Source organism: Leptidea sinapis, chromosome 36, assembly GCF_905404315.1.
Source record: "Leptidea sinapis chromosome 36, ilLepSina1.1, whole genome shotgun sequence".
NCBI classification, from domain to species: domain Eukaryota; kingdom Metazoa; phylum Arthropoda; class Insecta; order Lepidoptera; family Pieridae; genus Leptidea; species Leptidea sinapis.
The window spans coordinates 376,700-397,212 of NC_066300.1; the positions used below are offsets into that span (position 1 = coordinate 376,700).

At 36.1% G+C, this 20,513-nt stretch overlaps 1 protein-coding gene across 1 annotated transcript in view; it reads left to right on the plus strand.

The window, feature by feature from the left end:
• LOC126975513 (RNA-binding protein MEX3B) overlaps positions 1-20,107 on the plus strand; it is a 60,071-nt gene extending 39,964 nt beyond the window's left edge. The window contains exon 2 of the mRNA XM_050823448.1: positions 17,733-20,107. Within this exon, the coding sequence (XP_050679405.1) occupies positions 17,733-18,628 (896 nt within the window). The 3' untranslated portion in view covers positions 18,629-20,107. The remainder of the gene's footprint in view (positions 1-17,732) is intronic.
• Positions 20,108-20,513: the final 406 nt, after the last annotated feature.

Sequence of the window (20,513 nt, forward strand, 5' to 3'; positions counted from 1 at the left end):
CCAACCTCTATTTGGAGCAATGCACGCATACTGACGCAGTGTCATACAATTTGCGAGTGTAAGACGTACCTTGTCACGCACACTAAACTAATATACCTGGCTTGTTTTAATCGGTTTTCTAACAGCAAGAGTCTCTATCTAGACGTAATCATCTAAAGTAAGTTTATTTTATCTTATTTTGGTAATCACCATTATATTTACAGTAACTGCAGTGATGACAAGACTGCTGGTTTTATAAAAACAATTGTTTAATTCTACAATTTATGTCATTCACCTTCAGATATTGTCGGTGTATTGTAAGAGCAAGTTGCACCAAACGTTAATCATGTTTCTCATACATTATCTGAATTATAAATAATTTATGTACTTATTCAGGGACGTGCTGTCAAATTTACAAAAAATATCGGTAGAACAAGCTTTATTAATATACTTAAAGACAATTAAGTTATCAAGAACATCCAACTGACTTAGTCTTGATATGAAGATGGTTTCAAACAGGTCGTACTTACTTATAAGAACATTAGTGAAACATAAAATAACTGAAGTAAAGATTGTTTTCCATTAATTATACGTTTTACACGAATTGACTCATATTCTTAAATTAAATTCGGGTGTACTATTATGCATAATTGATATAAATACAACTTACACTTAGATTATCTGTTCTAATACTCACCTTCAATAAATATTTACAAAAATTAAAAAAAAAATCAACAAAAAAACAACCGCCTTCAAAAACACTATTCCAAAACAATAGATATAATGTGCACTAAAAAGTATAAAAATAATTGCGTATTTTTATACAATCTAATTTATTAATGTTATTCTAGTTGCGATTATTGATTATTTTTGGAATCGGTGTCCTTCCGCCGCAACCCGCTCTCGCCTCTCGCCTCCTCACGACTCAAGCACATCTCACCTATGTATGTAGTAACAATCCTATCTTGGATGACACCGACTCCAAAAATTATAATAATCGGGACTATCAAAATCGGTTCACCCAGTCGAAAGTTTTGAGGTAACAAACTTAAAAAAAATATCGACGAATTGAGAACCTCCTCCTATTTTGAAGTCGGTAAAAAAATCAAGCCCTTGATTATTACTTAACGGAATGACTCTTACATCAAGGGCCGGCAACTCATCAATGAAATTTATTGCAGAAATTAGTTTACCCGATGATCTAACTGCTCTTTTGCCCCGTCCAATATAGGTACCTACGCAGTGATTGTTTTGGCGACCCTACGTTTATATATACACTTGAGGCTGCTCCCTTTGTCTGGTTCATGTGACATAGCTCTGTTGTCCTCTGAAGTCGAAGCTTGCTTAAACTCCGCCACATATCGCGGGACGAATAATATTGGCTGAGTTAATATTTGTTCCAAAACACGTTTATTTCTTACTGTTTTAATTTTTAAATGATATATTTGACGTACATTTTTACTTTATTTTTTTTACATACTATTACTAAGTTTAAGCAATCGAATTAAAATTTGGGAACTACTATTTTCGTAGTTCGTATCACGACTAAAGAATTGCAAATGGTAGCTTTTGGTCTTATGGCTATGGGGTTTTTGACATTACTGAAATAAATATTTAACTTTACCCACTTTATAGTCGACTAGCTGATGCCCGATGCGATTTACACAAATAGTGACATACATTAATAAATACAAAAATATACCTGAGTCGATAAAAAACACTGCCAAATTTATAAAATATAAGAAAATTAGCCAAAATTTAAATATCGAAAGAAGAAATCAATGATTTATATTAATTATACTTAATACAATTTGATAAGCAAATAATATAAACGAGTATATATTACCAAAAATTTACAAAAATGTTTAACTTATATTAAATTTTGATATAACTAATAATAAAGTTATTGACCTATATTGTATATTTTATAGTAAGTTGTATGATATCTTAATTTAATAAACTGTGTAAACAAGAGCCTACATAAGTCATCGTTCGAAATCGTGAATCAAATTAAATCAAAATCACTTGATTCATGTAGGTCAAGGAAATGACACTTATGAATGTCAAAAGTTTTCTTTTCTTTTTATATCCACCGCCACTTCGGAAAGGGTAGATCTTTAATGAGAAGAAGTCGCACGAAACTCATTGCCACTCTTTTGAATCAACTTTTACAGCTTCATCTTTTTGCAAATCAGTTACAATATATTTAAAGTGATGCAACAAAAATACTCAAACGTCAAATATTCAACGCCTTACACGAGTAAGTCAAAATAAATGTAAATTAATACTTACGTAAAACGATGACGATAGGTAGGTACATGACGATCGCTAAATGGATGTTTTTTACATGTTCACTGGAAAGGGACACTTTTATATTGATAGGATTTATACGAAGATAGCAGATATATATGACAAGCCTATTGAATTTTCTTGTAGAATATATTATACCCACACAAAACTATATTTATCAAGTTTTATTTTAATCGAATCTAGCTTGCAGGTCACTTAATTCATTTCCTGGGCTTTAATTCATTAATTTAAGGGAGGGACTGGTATGAAATGCTTATAATATTAGAAGTATACAAGTATCCTTTGTCATGTTTGGAATGTCCCCTGAGGAAATTCCTTGCAGACTCAATATATTCTCGTATTATAACTTGGTCTTAAGTGTCTTTTGTTGAATTATTTTACGTCTATCGCCGTTTGTCGGCAAACTTGTTGCTAAAATCTTACTTGCCATCTTTAGTTTTGTCCCACTGCTATTCAAATGTTAAATCAGTCAAAAAAAGTCAGGTTGTTAATCACTGTTTAATCAGTTTTCCTAATCTCTAATTTTTGGGAGAATCAAATCATTTTGTTGAAATTTTTATTTGTATTGTGTCTTGATTTATTTTGTCTATAAAAAATTCTTCAAACATTCGATAAGATTAAGAAATGCGCCAGTACCAGGTTAACATGACCATATAAGATATAAAAACTCATACCAGCTATAAAATATGTGTAATTTGTAAACGGAAATTACAATAACCTTAATACTGATTTATGTTCATTATTATTTTATAATTACACACGGAAAATAAATGATTAAATAATGAAAGTTGGTATCTCGTGACACGCCCTGCCATTAGTCTCATACAGCATTATACTTACAAAAGATGTTCGCATATTTGTCTCTTTGTTCATAATATTTACATTCTGAATTCGAAACTACGTATTGCATGATGTATTGAACGATCTTTATGAACATATTATATTATATACTTAGGCGACTCATATAATTAAAGAATCATTATTATGAAGTTTTAAAGCTAACATAAATTCTACGTGCCATTAAAACAAAGTTTTTAAATCATTCAAACTGAAGTTGACTTTAGATACGGCTAGATTTAAAAAAAAATATTTTTGTGTTTTCACAAACTTACGTTAAAATAACTAGGAATACTTCTACATTTGTATGTATATTTGTAAGTTGTAAAATATAACCACTTTGTATTCATAGAACTGACAGTATAATAATAATTTGCTTGATATTTAGTTATATCACGCTCCATAGCCGAATTGACTTGAACTAGACATAACGTACGCATTCAGGGTCACAGCCGAACTTCAAGGCTGAGACAGCTTCGTTGATCATATCCTGCGATTTATGTGTACCTAGTCATGGCTATACGTATGCTAATCTTTACAAATAAAGTTACTTTAAGTAACAATACAAAGCTGTTATCTCAATACAATTGTAAATTTTATTTAATTCATTTTATATAAGTCATATAATATAATATATAAGTCACGGGTTTCGTTCATCCCCACCACAACCATTCTAAAGATCGGTTGTTTGTTGCTTCAACGAAATAAATTATTTAAATTTTCACCTCGAATTTTACTCGAAGTACTCAAGAAGATACTCGAGGTACAGAAGAAAAATATGATGTTCGTTATGGATCGAACCTACAACCCTTGCTTCAAACAAAGGACGTGTTAGCAAAAAAGTTGAAGAAGAAACTTATTTAAAGCGTGAAAATTTGTTCATATTATATATATCATAATATGCCGTTTATTATATAGCCTAAAAAGAGATTCTCTATAAACTTCGGTGTACGGAACTATATCAGTTGGATAATGAACATTCTTGCCAATATATACTTGATGTGCCGACAGAAACGTAGTTCTGTAAACCTTTTTAACCTGAGATTCATTTTCATCTAAAGTTAGGAAGCTTTTGGGACAACCTCGCATTCTTTTATTACGAAAGTTTTAGAGAAAGTAACAAAAAATTTAAATCATAGCTCCTATAAATCCGAGTTTTAAGCCGCAAAAGAAAGCTTTCAAACGAAATTAGGATTCAATAAAATATGATTAATACAAATAAAAACAGATTGCAATGTCAATGAGTTGCAATGTCAATCCATCTATACTTTTTTTTTGCAAATCTATTCTTTTATATAGTTATTTTTTTAAAATAGAGTTAATTTTTGTTTTTAAATTTAATTGCTAATCTCTCTCTACATCTGGAAAATAATTATTTAGAAGAAATATTGATTTAAGTGGATTAAGTTGTAACAATTTCGAATTAGTTACCCGCTTACACTGACGTAATCTGGATAAGTAAATATAATTCTCTGTAAACAAATATTACTTCATTAAAACAATTAATCTCTGGAGACCATTACTTACTAGCTAATACTACTCAAGTTACAAAAGAAAACAGACAGACAAAAGAATAAGCCGCAATTAATTTGTTTTTTGGTTTATCTAAGATCTTTTTAATTTCTACCTGAACCATAAATCACCAAATTCGACTCGCACTTGACTGGTTTCATATAATAATGAAGTCACATTTAATGTTAATCTATAAATTATTTTTTTAGACTATTTCGAGCTATTTTCGTCGTACAGACAGTCTTAAACGCATATTTAAAGCCAATAATAATATTTTAATGAAATATGTAAAAAAATTATATTTACATAATTTGCCACCAAACAGGTGTAAGCTGAGCTGAAAATAGAATAAAAATGGTCACAAGGAAGGCAATTTTGTTAACCTCACGTAGAGATCTGTAAAACAAGTCTGTGCCAATGGGTCAACAATGTTATCTAGATCTCAGTAGAACTTAGAAGGATTCCGAGCTTAGATCCAATTTAACATTTCTCAAGTAGTTTTATAAAGGATCTCGGAATGAGTATACACACTAATACCGGCGCGGCCGTTATTACAAATAACTCTAGCCTCCTCGGGTCTTTGATAGAACGTGTTGTTGGATGACGCGATAACCGTTGGGACATATTTTAATAGAGACTTCATGTACGTCAATGTACTGTTTAAATAGAGAATTATTAATCAACAAAATAGTTCATTACATAATCATGCAACAGCATCGTATATTATATTTCTGAGATATATTATTATTGAAATTTTATACTGAGAACATATTGTGAAGCAATAGTGTTCGTCACAGTGATTCAGTTGATCTGTGATACGGTGTCTTATATTATTATAGATAGTTGGTGGTGCTTAAACTGCTTTAAATGATCCGCGTTATTTAAGTCGTTTTTCTCCCGGGAAATTGGTCGATATGACATGGGTGCGGGAATTAAATAGTTATAATTTTTGATGTTTAACGGTTGATCACTTCGCAGGCTCTGAATTAAAACAACCATTATTATTGCTTAATTATTTAAAATATAATTAAAACAAAACAATTTAAATTTATATCTAAGGAGCAATGTTAAGTTGAGAGATGACTATTTTTTGTAGAGACTGGCCTGGCCCGTAACATTTGTTGTTATGATGTAATGTCTACATACTGACAATGTGGGGTTGATCAACCGATAAGCGTTATCAAATGGTAATCACAAGAGCAACAAAAACTTAGATTGCACAATCTACATTTGGGTATTAAGCTTTTCTCGGTATTTAAAAGGAACAAGATCGTTGTTATAATTTTGGATTTGGATAATATATTATTACTGAAGAATTTTATATTTTATTGAGTAGAAAAATAAGCACCACAAGATATTATGACATGACCTATATATATAAAAGCTCAATTTATGTATTATTAGTATTTGTATATAATATCAAAACTGAGCCTTTGAAGGGGCATTTTCCTTTTCAAAAAGTAACTTAACAATATACTGTTTATTTATCAAGTAGGTGATCTTTAAGAATGAGAAGATATTATGTAGTTGAGGATATCTCTCACAAACAAAACGAATTGTATTACTCGCACCCGTACCAGGCGTTTATGAGCTATCAGGAGGTTAATGACTAACAGACGCTTAGCTGATTAGTAGCGTTTACCGTGAGAGTTGGCAGAGCGCCAATCGGGCCACGCGCTGCCCGCTGGTGCGTTAACCTACCGTACGGCGTACACCTCGTAAAGATTAACGATTGTTTTTATACTACCCACATTTTAAAGTGGATGGATTACGAGGAGTTTCACAACCTCAATTCATTGATAAATTATTAAAAATTATGAAATATGCAACAAAGAACCTCTATATATTGTCATAGCGTTTAACAATAATAATAACATCCAATCTTCCTTATCCATGTGGGATGATATTCTAATGAATGTTTCTATTTTTCAGACCTTCCACTGTCTTGATTGTTTGTGTGTTTTATCTGTTGTGGTTTCGCTGGAGAATAATATTACCGTAATAATTTTTTTTCCATTTTAACTGGTTTTTTCATTCAGAGCATGCGAAGTGATCTTAGGTTATTAATGTTATTCTATACGATACATTATATGTCAACATATCTTATCTTCATCTAGACATACCAAATTATTAAGGCTAATGTAAATAATTGATGAGTCCATCGCATGCTCTATGTATATGTCGATACTATATTATGTCCAACTTCCGGTTCTCTCGGCATATTATGGAGGTCGTCTTGTCTTAACTATTTTTAATTTAAACGTTTCCTCTGTCGTATGCATGAACTTATGTTAATATTTAAATATTGTATGTCTACGGGATATTATCAATTTTAGAAATTTTAAGTTTATGGCCTTTACATATTATAATTTGTCAAATGAATAAAATAAAATACAACGGCATAAAGTTACTTGTTGACAAACTATTTAATTATTATGATGTATAAATTGATTTGCTTCCTCTACCACTTGTAATAGTTTTACAATTCTATTATTGATGTAAATAGCGTTTTGATGGTTCGATAAATTGATGAAATAAGGTTATAAGATCAAAATATTTTGATATAGTCATCGAATATATAATGTAGCAAGTGAATGAGATCACAACTAAATCCACTTATTGTTAATTGCGATGTCACCTCTGCAGTATCTTCCAACTCACGCTGTTCCTTCGATAACACTGTGGCTCTCTCTCCATCAGCTCGCGACCTCGCTCATTAGCATTTTATCAAAGCCATACATTTTATATGTCGCTTAATTTACTGGGTATTTACTTTATTGCTTGTTTAAATCTTCCGAATGATAATTCTGATTAATTTTTCTTAATACATAATAAAGGGCAACCATTGCTTAGTTTATCCCTATATTCTTTAGGACCAGGCACCGCTGCGCTAGACAAAAAAACGGCCAAGTGCGAATAGGTTACGAAGCTTTCTTTATCAAATATGACAAAACACTATGCACTTGTTAAACACTTTTGTAAAAATAACAAGAGAGGGCGCTTCATATAAGTTTGGAATTTTTTGTTGATATAGCGGCCATACATAGTACATACATACTCTGTCTAACCACTGCAATTTATGAGATACTAGTACGAACGGTACGGAACCCTTAAAAATTTATATTGAAATAAGAGGCTGGATTGTTAAGTTCACCCCATGGAATGTAATAACCGCCCATCAAACTGCTCAACAGAACAGAGTTACTACAAAATCGATGCCAGCTTTAATGGGGAAGCAGGCTTTTTTGAATGTCATCATCAATCGCAAACGCAGTCGGAGGAAAAAGAAAGTCACTCATCAGGCTCTTTCACTAATATCTTAGCAAAAATATTAAGTAACTAATTAACAGAATATTACAAGACGAACAGGAAGTTACGAGATTATTATTAATATCGTTTGTTAATATGACGTATATTTTCATAGTCATTTCTAACAAATACGTCATAAGGGGCATTCGGGAAAGTTCCAGAAAAGATTCAACCGTATGCGGCTGTGTTAAGGCCCAGTTTTGTCTGGTCCTGATTTTTGTTTAGCAACCGCTCGGTCAAAAACCGAACGATGAACTGCGAGCCGACTTTTACATAACGCACGTATCTTTGACGTACAAATGTCAAATTATTTTTGTTCACTTCGATATCTAGTGTGAGCAAGTGGCTAATAATTAACTCTCATAAATTATATAAACTGTAAAAAAATATTATTTGTGATTATTACCTGAACAATGAATGTTCACTGATTACCCCCGCCCGCTCACCTCGGTTGATTGAATTGTTTTCCTTGCAATTATAACCATCTAATTATTAAGATTTTTCTTATTGTTGTTACGGCAGTAATTGTTAAACTCAGTAAAATTTTTCGCCATACTTAATAATACCGCTATAAGTCTAAATAAGTCTCTTTTAAGCTTAATAATTCCGATGTTGTGGTGAAGTTTTAGAAATATTTTATTACTTAAAAAGTTTAGAAACTATTACCTGTTCTATGTCTGTGTTTCTGAGTGAGAAAAACCATCTTTCCCGCTCAGAGCGGACACCTATTAGAAAAATAATAAAAAAATATAATTTAAATGATAATGATGGTAATTACAAATTAACAGGAAGTTGTAATGAGAACATTTATTTTATGTCCGACTAATAAACGTTCATCACTTATTAATCTTATTAAACTTAACTTATTAAAACGGTCTTATATCAACGTTATTAATTTATACCTAGGTTATATACACCATATCACGTAAAATGTAAAATTGAATTATTTTTCCACAAATATTGTTCAATAACTATACCGTAATCATCTAGAACATTAATTTAATTAACATTGACTGCAAGTAACAAACTATTTTGAAAGCTGTAGTGAGTTTTACTTCTTGATTTTAAAGTTTAAAGTCGGCTTTCGTAGACAGCTTTGATCATAGTGAACATTGAGAGTCGATAATATTACAAACAGTACAAAATTGTATAAATATAGATATAGTGAGTCATGAGGTTGTCATGCGGGGTCTCATCTGATCAACTTACTCATGGCGTTCTCACGATCACGTGACCGGTCACTTTAACTATCAGTGTAATAACGCGAGGTGATCACCTGATTTTGTTACAAACTTCTCCGTATAATTGATTGTTTAGCATTACGTACAGATGTATCTGCTACTCGTAATGTAAAATTTCATGCTTTTATATTTGTTATACTTAAGATTTAAAATTATAATTTATTTAATGATTTTTGTTTACTTACAGGTAATCATCAGTTCAACAAACTCTCTATCAATGTTTCCGGTTGTAAGTTATATGGAATAAGTTATTTAGTAAGGACCAGGTTAAAATTAACTGAACATATCATTTGACCAAAGACTGTTTCATACGAAGGGAACCTTGATTTTTTTATCAAATCGTGAATACTTATATATACTTACAGGCATGCTAGACTTGGAAATATATACATACTGAATATGTACAAATTTACTTCAAGATATCATATTTAAGTGAATGAAAGTCAATGGAAGTGTAAAATAAAATTGAATGGTTGTATAGAGTATCAAACTTTGTATGTTACAACTACCCTGCAGACATCCCCAAGCTTGTTAAGAAGTGTTAAGTAATTTCCCACAATATGAAAGTGATTGTGAGAATGTTTATAAACAACAATGATTTACTTACAGTTTTTAAAATAAAAATCTATCTTTGTTTAGAGCAAGAAAGAAGATAGTTTCTATCTCTATAAAGCGGAAATCCCTAAACAGCACGTGATAATATCTGAAAACAAAATGAAACATCTGTACTGATGAGTACGAGCGATTTTAATATTTATTATCATAGCAGTTAAGTGTTATTATCAACCGAGTCGTTCATAATCCAAACTTCTAATAAAGGAATTTATAATGAAGAAGACTTAAATCGAATGTAGAACATGTGCGAGGAGTTCGTTGAGATTTGAACTTTCAAAAGATATTTGTAAGGTTGCATTTCCCGCACGGAGTTAGCATTGACAAACTGTTCCATTTTCAAATTGTTACAAACATTATTTGATGCATGCAAAAATGTTAACAAGAAAAAATAATTATTACTTATACCATTATTACAATATAAGAAAATTTTTGCCTAGCTTCTTAGCAGAAAAATACTTCTATATTTCTTAAAGAACCTTCAATTTATAAAGTTTCAATAGTTTCACATTTTATTTCACTTGGTATATAAATTTCATTATAGTCGTAGGCGATTTTACAGAAGAAAATCATGCGTCAGGACTAGGCAATTTCCAGGGCGATGAACGCTGTTCGAACAATCAACCCCAGGTCCTTCCACCCCTCAGACATTAATCACAGCCAACACTCTCGATCCTATTGTTATCTGTAATAAGGATTATTTTGCAGTGTTTTTTTTCTTTTAACACCTTTTGCACCTACGAACCCCTGGTAGTGTGATCGTAGTTCAATGGCTTATTGCTATGCAAAATTATTCCGATAAATGATATAATATTTCCTGTTTCTGCTGTGAAAACTGGAAAGACAACAATTTTGAAAAGAATATTCTAAATTATATTTTAAAAATGCTTAACTTATTTCATAATCAGAATAAGAAAGTATCATCTCGTCTATAGAAAATTCAACTAATTCCAATTTCAAGAAGTTAACCCGAAAGTTGGTTACGATGTTCAAACTAGCCTGCAATAGACCGACCAATGTAAGGCTCGCCGATTTTGATAGTATTAGTACGGTCGTAATTAGCGCGGCAACGTGCTCTTCGAATGTGGGTTAAACGCGGGGTTGACAGTGCACCGGTCCGGCGGGGTCGACGACCGCTATCGACCGGGCGCAGCGCCCCTGCGGCGCCTCGCCCCGCGCACCCCGCGGCACCCCTCGCACGCGCTCCACGACCACCGCATGCGACATTTGATACGCTCCGCACTAAAAGAAAACAGGAGTCAAATTGGGTCAACTTTTGATTATTAAATTTTAATGAAATGTTATTTGTGTTGGGAATTATTATTCCTTATACTTTTACATTTTTTATTAGTTTCGTAACAAAAATGGATTTTATAGCACCACATGTCTGTGTTGACCTCAATGACGGTTGCCTATTATGTTAATTTAAATACACTTCAAACAAATCTTAAGAATTTTTATTTTTAAAAGAACTTCTTTTCTTATCCATTTAGATTTGGAGCCTAGTAACTTTGAAAGACATTTTCCATCATTACATTCATAATAAATTTTTTACTGTATAATATTAGTAAACCATAACTCAAGTCTTACTGCAATGGCCCTATATAGGGCTTTCTTTATTGCAAAGGAATATCCAACATTATTACGATTATGTGAGTATTCAATAAGATGTCGAACTCCATAAAACCTCTTTTACTGTTTAAATTGAGAAATTAAGAACTGCGGAAACAATTTAATTACTGTCTGTAAATACTTAAGGTTGGCATACTCAAAATAACTGGTATTTTGATTAGGTAAAAAACAAAATATTTTAGTTAGCTCGAGAGAAAATAACATCTTACACATGCGTAGATTGTATTGTGAATTAAAAAAAGGCATAAACAATGTATTTTTACTTTTCCTAAAATTTAATTATTCCTTTAGAATTATTCTTATTAATTAGTTAATAACATAAAACTAATTAGCCACCACACTTGGTTTATGTAGCTTGTAGTATCAGTATATTAAAATTAAATTAATCTTGTCAAAATTATTTACAATAAAGACACCAATATAAATTAAGCATAAATTAGAAAATATACTTTTAAATAATGAACTTGCAGAGCCTTTTGCGTTTATTAAAAAACAATAAACATTTATCAGGTTCAATACCGAGTTTGATGAGTAGATCAATAAAACTCGACACTAAAATCGAACGCAATAACAAATATAGTACCGCATAAAAAGCGGGGAATGTGAAAATAATATCTCGTAGCGGGTTGGGTGACCCGGTTCTACGACGTAGAGTGCAGTGGCCGCCGCTACGTGCTACGCAAATGTAGGTGAGTGAAGCTAGTCTACGAGATACTTCAAGAATTTTCTCGAAACTTTTTCCCTACGATTCATTTTTTAATTTGATCGGTCATTGGCTTGTGCTTCCATTATATAGATCTTTTTAACGACGAACTTTAAAAATTTAGTCAAACCTTGCATGGTTACCTCTGTTATGCCATTTAATACAATAATACTGATAGATTTAAGTAATAATGAATATTTGATATTTATTACGTTGAGAGTATTGTATGATATTGTAAGTTTTTGTCAGTAGAATCTTAATACTTTCGGGGAAGTGATATATGTAATTGCTATATCATGAAATACTACACAGTGAAGGGTATATACGACAGTAGCATGAAATATTTAAGGCATTCCGCTAATCTCGTCCCTCTGAATAATAGAAGGCCACTTAAATGTTTGATATTTGACCTCACACTCAATATAGTTGGACAACAAGACCAACACACGCCTGACGATGAGGGACCACACGTCTATCATATTATACTTAATAACAAATTAATAATAACTTTATAATGATAATTAGCAGTACGGCATGTACATATTTTTTTAAATTAATTCATTCGCGGTTTAATCGAATTTAATTCAATCCTGTGGGAGTGTTTGTGAGAAGATTTATGTGGCCACCTGCAACGGCAAGATCTACTGGCTAGCTTTTCTTTTAATGTTTGTGACGGTCACTTTATATTATGGCCAATTACTAAACGACGTTCGGTCAGAGCCGTACGCGGGTTTGTTTGTAAATGTGCATTGTACTTATTATTATTGGTAAATTATACAATAACATTTATACCATTAACTAATAAGATACTGTACAGGAAGAAACTAAACTAATAAGATATTGACTTACTGAAAATACTAAAACACGAAAAATAGCTCCAAGTATAGTTTTTATTTGTATCCGATGAGAAGCTGTATAAGCGGGTATGGGACTAAGTGTTGTAACTTGTACGATAGTTCGAAACCCTCCGTGTGTGAATCCGACTACCAGAACCTTTGATTATTACTAATCTATACTAATATTATAAAGCTGCAGTGTTTGTTTGTTTGTTTGCACGCGCTAATCTCTGGTACTACTGGTCCGATTTGAATGATTCTTTCAGTGTTGGGTAGTCCATTTATCGAGGAAGGCTATAGGCTATGTTTTTTTTCAAAATTAGGGATCCGTAATAAAATTGCTATTTTGTAACACAAGGTGTAAAATCGAAAACCTATTTTTGCATGCGCTGCAAAAACTATTGGCAATAGAACAAAATGATGTACAGGCTATAATATAGGCAATATTTTATTACTTATAAAACTATCGCGTGAATTATACTTTATATGGCAAAACAACGTTTGCCGGGTCAGCTATAATTAATGAACTAGCTCGAATCTAGCTCGCTATGTTCATCAACTTGGTCTGTTCGTAAATTGATAGCAACTGTCGTTTCAGCCATAACTCGATGAAATGTTTGTACACAGCGTGTACCGTTTAACTCCAGTTTGCACAGGCTTCACAATTGTGATGTAAAAGGCCCGTTCATTAGTCAGTGCCGATATGTCGCGAATAGTGTCTGGCAAACCGCCAGTAGCTAACATATTAGTGGTCAGATCTTTTTTCTGTAGACGTCGCGAATTGAATATGTAAAAAGTCCCAACCAATAGGATTTTTATTACGAAAAAATATAAGGCTTCGTTTGCGGGGAAGTTCTTCCAAAGAAGGGAACCAAGAAATTATGTTATCCCTTGATCATTGAAAAGTAAAAACTAATCTACCGTACAGTGCATTTGAACCGGGCTTCAAAGTCTAGTCAAACGCTGTTCTAAACAATAATGTTATTAGCCGTTCTGGCTTTATTAAGTGCATGAATCAAATACAAAAAAAAATCATAGATATAATAATAATAATAAAGATTACTTAGTTGATAAATCTTATGTTGCAATCGAATGAAATCATATCGTACCATCGGTTTATTTTATTAACCTTTTCTACACACCACGTGACTTCAGATCGAAGCACTGACACGAATATCAATAGTAATTTGTTTCTAATTAGAAGTCAAATGGAAATTGTTTCAAAATATGATTTTAAAATAATTCATTGAACGTGAAAACTGAACACAAACGCAATATCAGTAAAATAATTACAAATGTCATAAGTTACGATAAACATTCAAACGATAATGAAAGGATCATGAAATTAATTATTTTGTGGAAAGTTGTTGTAAAACTGAAAATATCGCATGTAAGATCTATCGATGACAATAAGTGAGCATTATTCGGATACCATGGATAGCTATCATACGAATGTTTGCACAAATAATAGGCGAGTTGTTCTTCGTCTACGACGTTCTTTAACCCTAGGTGTTGGATGGTGTTATTGTTGCATTCAGATATTTGTAAACCAAGAAACTAGTAGGTACGGTGCGCTCGCCTCTGATTGATTTTTTAAACCAGCGTTACTGAGGACATTTTTAAACTGAGGCTGAAGCGTGCATTCTGCACTTAATGGATTTTACATTTGTAAATATTAAACACTTAAATACGCGGTAAATGCATTATCCATCAGCTTCCATCGGGAATCAATCGTACGACCGTATCACGCTACTTAGAAATTGAGATCTGTCTAATTTTGCAGAAATTGATTTACAACAATGATAGATACAATATGATTACGATATGTAAATAGATTTTAATTTAGTTAAAACCGAATATCCAATAAAAACCTTTCTGAAATGTGAAAAGGTGAATTATATGTATCGTAAATGTCAACGAGCAATCATTCCCGTAACTATCCCCATTTACGTTAGCGGGCCGCTCGGTCCTGAAAATTTACGTTTCTCATATGTGACGTACTAAGTCCGAGACGACCGTCGAGTCGTCCTGGTATGCCACTTTTTATCCACACTTTACTAACACACACACAATACAGTTATTTTATACATTTACGGATGTTATTTAAATTAAAGGAATATGAAGGATTACCAATTCCAAGGTTAACTAAATCTAAGGTTGTAAAGTTTAGTTATTACTTTAAACTCAGAAGGTGTTTATCTATTTCGCCTGTTTATTACCTAATAACCTTTCAGATACCTATCTGAAACTATAATTAGTATTGAAAAAGGGATTCAAGTTAATTAACCGTAAGATAAACGATTATGTCGAACAACAATGTGACTTTTGGTATTTTGATCTACCTGTTTTATTTCTTTTCTGTATGAAAAGTCAGTCAAATGTTATAAATTTTAATTTACTTGTTTGATAAAAAATCCATTTCGACCCATCATAATATCCAGATTGCTGTAGATAAAATGAGTGCTTCGATTAATAGTTTCATGTTAAACTGTGAAAGTTTAACCTTGTGAACCTACCAAACTAGCCAAACTAACATACGACGCAAACAAAATAATAGTATAAGTGATACATAAAAGTTCTTAATATTATTTATTTTAACTATTACCTTTATATATTATTATGTCAACAATGTTCACATTGTCTAAACTTACAGTAAACTCTGTCAAACACGTGAGCTACTGAGATATTTATTATTAGAACATCTAGCGGGAAAATATCTGAGAAAACTTAAGTATTGATTGTAGCCGTGAGCCGTGGAGCTGAGGAGTCACGCCGCGTTGTTTGTGCCGCAATGGGGTCGAGTGAGACGGAATAATAAAGATCACGTGCTAGTGAGGGATGCAAGATTTATTTAGCCGAATATTATTGAAATATTAATAAGGTCGGATTTATTAAGTACGAGGTACGTGAAGTTACTGGGGGCTGCTAGTTATGCTAATGAGAGCGGCGTAGCGTCCGTTTGTGACGGTCTCTGAACGACGAATAAAGTCATTGCCGTTCGACCCGGCAGGTGAGAGGTCGACGACGAGAGCCATGCGCCGCGCCGTCCGTACTCAGCGGCGAACCGGTCCGTGGGCCGACGATAGTCATGACTCCCTCCCGACTCCGGTCTGACTCTTTTGTTATACGCTTAATCTTACTAAATAGCTGTCATACAAGTCAGTCAACTTTCGATCTCATATAATTTTAGTTTATATTTAATTAGTAGCTATATTATATTAAATCTTTATCATCATTATCGTCAGCCGGAAGACGTCCACTGCTGGACGCCAAAAGACCAAAAGACCAGAACCTCCCCAAAAGATTTCCACGACGATCGGTCCTGCGCTGCCCTCATACAACGCATTCCGGCGATCTTGATCAGATCGTCGGTCCATCTTGTAGGGGGCCTACCAACACTGTGTCTTCCGGTACGTGGTCGCCATTCGAGGACTTTACTGCCCCAACGGCCATCTGTTCGTCGGACCATGTGCCCTGCCCACTGCCACTTTAGCTTCGCAATCATTTGGACTATGTCGGTAACTTTGATTCTCATACGGATCTCTTCATATCTGATTCGATCTCGCAGTGAAACTCCGAACATAGCCCTCTCCATTGCTTCCTGAGCGACCATGAGCTTTCTCATAAGGCCCATAGTTAGCGACCACGTCTGCGTACCGTAAGCCATCAGTGGCAACACACAGGTTGAAAACCTTCGTCTTCAGACACTGGTTTGGGACGAGAAGATTTTACGGAGCTTCCCGAACTCTGCTCATCCGAGTTGGATTCAACGAGTGACCTCTTTCGCTTTTGCTAGGGAATAGGTGCGACATGGACATTTGACATGATCTTTGTCTTGTCCATGTTCATTTTGAGACCTACTCCTTGGGAAGCTGTATTGAGGCCAAGGAGCATATGGCTTAAGTCTTCCATGGTCTCTGCCATGATAACAATATCGTCTGCGAATCGAAGGTGTGTGATGTATTCACCGTTGATGTTGATGCCCAGTCCGATCCCGTCCAGAAGCTTAAAGACATTTTCCAACGCAGCAGTGAACAGCTTGGGCGATATGACATCGCCTTGTCTGACTTCCTGCAGCAGATAGGCTTTGAGATCTGATCTTGGAGATGGGCTGACATTGTGGCGTTTCTATACAAACACTTGTGGCATGTGGCACCTTTGGAGAGACTGAGGCACGCACCTTAGTTGCGTTGTTGACGAGAGATTTGTGAACGAGGAACCCGACATCACCCTGGGACAGTTGGTTACCCTCCTAGAAGTATGTGTCCGGAATTTAGGATTATCGAGTCTTCATCCTGTCTTTGGACCTCAGAAAACCCCACGACATCCCATCGTAATCTGCTCACAGCTTCCTCCAGTTCCTCCAACTTTTCGTCGCTCCGAAGTGTTTTGACATTATATGTTGCCAGGGCCAACAGGGCACCCGGGGATTCTAAGCACACCCTGCCCCGTCGCTTATGTGGCTGCTAACGTGGCCAAAACGAACGGGGCCGCCGGGGACTGGGGGCCAGGGTCTCGTAGTGTCTGTTATATTTTGGGGGTTTTTGCCATAATCGCCACGCTCGGCAGGCGGGTTGGCGATCGTAGTAAATGGTGTGCTCTCAACGATAGATGCTGTTGCGCATCCTCTGTTGTTTGGATCCCTAATTCGACTCTTACGACACTCGGGGGAGGAGACGGGGTGGGGCTATTTTGTTGCGACACCACACACATTAATTGTTCAATGCTCGTTCGAATAATGTGAACACGTATTTGTTGCAGGATGCAAGATCAAAGCCCTGCGCGCGAAGACCAACACGTACATCAAGACACCGGTGCGCGGCGAGGAGCCCGTGTTCGTGGTGACGGGCCGCAAGGAGGACGTGGCGCGAGCCAAGCGCGAGATCCTCTCCGCCGCCGAGCACTTCTCGCAGATCCGGGCCTCGCGCAAGTGCGGCGCCGCGCCGCCGCCGCCCGCGGGCGCGCCGGGCCACGTGACGGCGCAGGTGCGCGTGCCCTACCGCGTGGTGGGGCTCGTGGTGGGGCCCAAGGGCGCCACCATCAAGCGCATCCAGCACACGACGCACACGTACATCGTGACGCCGTCCCGCGAGCGCGAGCCCGTGTTCGAGGTCACCGGCCTGCCCGAGAGCGTGGAGGCCGCGCGCAAGGAGATCGAGGCGCACATCGCGCTGCGGACGGGCGCGGCGGGCGCCGGGGCCTCGCCGGGGGCGGGCGGCGCGGCGGGCGGCGGGGGCGGGGGCGGCGCGGACGAGCCGCTGGCGCAGCTGTACCGCGCGGGGCTGGCGTCGCTGCTGCGGCCCGAGCAGGAGGCGGCCTTCTCGTCGGCGGGGTCGTGCTCGTCGGGCGGCTCGTCGGGGCGCCTGGGCGACCTGCTGGGCATCTGGTCGTCGACGGAGCGCGACGAGGGGCTGGGCGAGTCGCCGTCGTTCGAGTCGGGCGGCGGCGTGTGGGCCTGGGGCCCGCCGCGGCCGTCGCCCGCCGTGTCGCCGGCGCGCGCGTGCGGCGTGTGCGGCGAACGCGCCGTGGCGGCGGCGCTGGTGCCGTGCGGCCACAACCTGTTCTGCGTGGAGTGCGCGCGCCGCCTGGCCGCCGCGGCCGCGCCGTGCCCCGCGTGCGCGGCGCCGGCGCAGCAGGCCATCCGCATCCGCTCGTAAGGCGATGCGGCTCTCCGCGTTCCCGCCGTCGGGCTCGATTTTTTTACTTAAATCGTTATGAAAATATAAAAAAAAAAATCGCGTAATCGAAATCCTGGTGCCAAAAGTCGGCGCCCCGCCGGCACGGCCCGTCCGCCGCGCCGTACCTATCGTAAGTCGGCAGAGTTACTCACGATATATTTTCTTATTATGAACGTTTTTTATTATGACGTCGGGCGACCGTCGCGTCCGCCGCGACTGAGTCGAGGTACGTTACGATAGAATTTCGAAAAAAAGCATAAAATTTTAAAAAAAAGTTGTATAATTATTATTATTATTGATAGCATAATGAGAAATCGAAAATTTATAAAGCTTACCTAACGTAGTAGCGTAACATGTAAGATATCGTATTATAATATAAATCCGCGGGGGGCGCGCGCGCGGGGCCCGGGTGGGCGGCCCTAGTGAATGTTGTTGATGATGATAGGTAATGTGAAGTGTGCCGCGTGGCGCCCGATGGGTTGTTGAGTCGTAGCCGTAGCGGCGTAGCGCGCCGTAGCGGCCCGTAGAGTAAGCGTAGTGTAATGGCCGCTCCAGCCCTCCCCTCCCGCACCGCCCCCCGCTACCCCGCTCATTATTTTGACTATACGATAATTCGCTTAAATGATATTATACATACATACGTACACACTATGATTATGATAATATTAATATAATGTTTGTTTTAAGTGTGTTTTAATGTTTAGATTTTTATTGTAATGTTTTTATGAATGATTTTTATCTGTACGATTATTATTATTGATTATTATTTTATGTTGACGATGTTTTTTTTGTGATTATGTGCGTCCGCGCATCTCGGTGTGCGGACCGAGGCTGCCGTATGCTCGTTTAGTGGTTAATATCGATTAATAAATTTAAAGTAATAAATAATAAAGAAATAATACGACTCATTCATTATTAATTATTATTATTATTATAATTATAAAATATAGTAGTTGTAGCGCGACATTGACTAACCATTACCTATTGATACTTATTAAGTATTATTATTATTATATAATTGAATAAATTTAATAAATGCATAATTATATTTCATAGGAATCATTATTCTGTATAACTCTAGTTAAATATAACTATAATAAATATTATGGTATTCTATTCTATTGTATTGTATTGTATGGGATGAATATTGTTATTTCGTTAACGGGGGGCTGCTCTTATGGATTCATATTTTTTTATTTTTTTACCGTTATTAGTTTTTGACTTACTCATGTAATGTTACGCGAGGATTGAAAACTGCCTATTAGATTATATTTTAAAAATAAAAGTTTCGTAAGATCAGCCCCCGACGTACTTGTCTTAGATCCAGTGATTTCGATATTTTTATTTTCGTATAAAAGTGGGTTAGACGCTTTAGGTTCAAATAACGTTGTGAAAATTTGTGAAATTTTGTAGACTACATATCTTATTATAAATCTAATATAAACTATAAATTTCGAACTGAATCTTTTATTTAAAACACTGCGAGCGTCCTCTCAGGGATGACACCTCACTTGGAGTTTGGATGATGTTAAAGGACATCATGACCGGATCATACCCCAGTCATAACAATTTTGAGAAGTAACACTACACATATAATATGATTTAACTGGATTATTTCAAAGAGCGTAATTGTTACTGGTACGGGGTAAGCCCTCCTAATTTGGCAATCCTTACTGGATTTTCGTTGGCTCAGTGCAGTTATTCCACTACTTAAATAGCTATAGTACCTTGAATGAATAGGAATAACGGTGGAAAAATATTTCGCCTATAACATTACTGGCTACACGCAGTGTTTTTTTCTTAAAAACACAGACATGAACTGCCAAGTCTGACAGCACGCAGGTGCAACCCAGTAACAGTTCGA